Here is a 2330-nt window from a genome sequence, read left to right on the forward strand (position 1 = left end):
ACTTTTGTATTATTGGATTTGTGGAGAATCTAGGCATGGGATGTAAAATTGTCATTGGCCTCATGGGAGCCAGGGAGATCTAACTTGAATTATCAAATGATGAATGCAAGTGAAGGAACTAGTTAATAATCCATGCTTTTACAAATATCAAATAGAACAAGACCACCTCCACAAAGATTGGAAATCATCTTCTACTTGTAAAGGTTTATGTGGAAAATAAGCTTTTAGTATCCTAGATATTATCTTTGTATGCCTTTATGCAAGTCAAAGGTTGAACCAGATAGCTTTCCACATATATAGACACACACACACCCGGTGATTATATTTTCTAAAATATCAAAGCTCATTGTTGAAATATAAGAGTTACCACGTCAATTACAAATGTGATCAATTCGTATCTTGAATTTTTGAGAATGTTGTCGATGATAATCATATACAAATTTCAACTATTTTGAGTGATCCTTATCAATCGACAGCTTTTTACCAATACGAGTGATTCTAAGATTTATATACGGATAACAAAGTTCAGGAATTCCACATTATCCCCGTCGACATGGAAATTAGGAAGGACTTTCCAACAAAGAGAAGTCGCGCTAGTAGAGTTTTGCTTATTCACAGAAGCAGGAAGATGATTGTGCGCATCGGTGTGGTAACGCGAAATGGCGTGGCTCCTCGAGGCTTGTGGTAGTGAACCACCCAAAGCTCATCACCAGCTGCCATAAGATTTTTGCAGTGTGATAAGTCTTGTCGTCCGACCAGACGTTTTATTGGAATACATCCCAAGGACATCCAAGACTTCGTTCCAGCCTCATAGCACAATATTTCCTCATGCCGAAGTGCATACAACTGCCCATTTACCACAGCCACTTTAGGTTTCACATAATCATTGGAGGCTGCACCGAAGATATGAGCTGGCCATAGCTCTGAAACCAGTGTCCACTCTTTGCTTGTCGGGTCCCACATCTCTCCAGAGTTCACGTTACGCACCGTCCTTCCATCTCTTGATGTTGCAAATCCACCCACTACACAAAAGGAGCCATTCAGCACGAATCCTACTGCACCGCCCCGGCGCTGGTGCATGTTTGTAATGTGTTCCCATGCCTTCTGTGATGGGTTATCAAAGTCAGCCACCTTAAGTCGTCTGACACTTTTGCAGCATGAGATTCCACCTTCTCTTTTAATGGATACATACCCTCCTGCCACATATACATAGCCATCAAGTGTTGCTGATGCAAAGCTGCATATGAAGGGATTCTGTACATAAGCTTTTGGTTGCTGCAACATCAGGTTGGCCGGTACCCTGGGCAAAGTTTGCCAGTCCCTGTGCATGTACAAGGCGTCGAACCAGAATCCTCGTCTGGTAGATTGCCAATGCGACAGCGATAGCCTGGTTCGAATAAAGAGAGAGGGATTTACTAGATCGTATGAGTCATCTAGATCGTTATACGACCACCATCCGGAGACACGAAGTGTAGGCGGTAGCACGAGTCGGCTACCGACAGCGATGACATCCAACGGAGGGGTTCTGGTCCTCCTATAGGAAAATTCTGATGGGCACAGAGGAGGTGTGGCGTAGAATCGGAGGCCACAAGCAGGGTTGGCAAAGCTCCATCTGCACTCCTGGATTGAAAAGGAGTCGACATAGACGAGCCACGGCTCCAGGATATCCAGGCTCCTCCGAAGCTGGCTCATGGCCGAGGGCTCCATGGCATCTCTCCATGCGCGGCACACCGCACGTGCCTGCCCTTGTCCTACATGCGGAATTCTGACCAGTATGAGAAGGGCTAGCTCGGTGGGCAGGCCAGGGATTATAACCTGCTTCTCCTCTCTTCTTACGTCCTGCTTACCTTCGCCGATTGCCATTCGAATTCTTGTGCTCTCGTGGATCCACGAGGCTCAATCAAATATAAATAAAGCACGTGCTTTTCAGCGGATTCGCTGAAAAGCACGTGCTTTATTTATGCACATCAGACTTGCTTTTTCGTATAATCGAACCTAAAATCTAAAAACTAGTCTTGCTTGGTGGGCCTGGCTATAGAAGTTAGTCGGGAATGTAATGGTTGATACGATTCGGGATTCTCGAATGACATTAACTTTTAGGAATAAATGAAATATGCACAAAGTACGATTAAAAAAAATAATACATAACTTGCATTTTTCACTGAAAAGCACGTGCTTTCTTTATGCACATCAGACTTGCTTTTGCGTAGACTCTAGATAACAGCATAATCGAACCTCAAAAACTAGTCTTGCTTGGTGGCCCTAGCTATAGAAGTTAGTCGGGAATGTAATGGTTGATACGATTCGGGATTCAGGAATGACATTAAAAT

The 2330-nt window shown here is 44.0% G+C and overlaps 1 protein-coding gene across 1 annotated transcript; it reads right to left on the minus strand.

Annotated features, from left to right (window-relative positions):
• Positions 1-288: 288 nt before the first annotated feature.
• LOC147428794 (F-box/kelch-repeat protein At1g22040-like) lies at positions 289-1873 on the minus strand. The gene has a single exon (XM_086497177.1). It carries the CDS (start codon positions 1861-1863, stop codon positions 613-615), a length of 1251 nt encoding a protein of 416 aa, XP_086353303.1. The 5' UTR covers positions 1864-1873; the 3' UTR covers positions 289-612.
• Between the last annotated feature and the right edge of the window lie 457 nt (positions 1874-2330).

The sequence above is a fragment of the Adiantum capillus-veneris genome, chromosome 23 (genome assembly GCF_014529385.1).
Source record: "Adiantum capillus-veneris isolate H3 chromosome 23, ASM1452938v2, whole genome shotgun sequence".
Lineage (NCBI taxonomy): Eukaryota > Viridiplantae > Streptophyta > Polypodiopsida > Polypodiales > Pteridaceae > Adiantum > Adiantum capillus-veneris.

Excerpts from the sequence above, each read along its gene's own strand:
- LOC147428794 (XM_086497177.1), bottom strand. The coding sequence starts at position 1,863 with ATGGCAATCGGCGAAGGTAAGCAGGACGTAAGAAGAGAGGAGAAGCAG.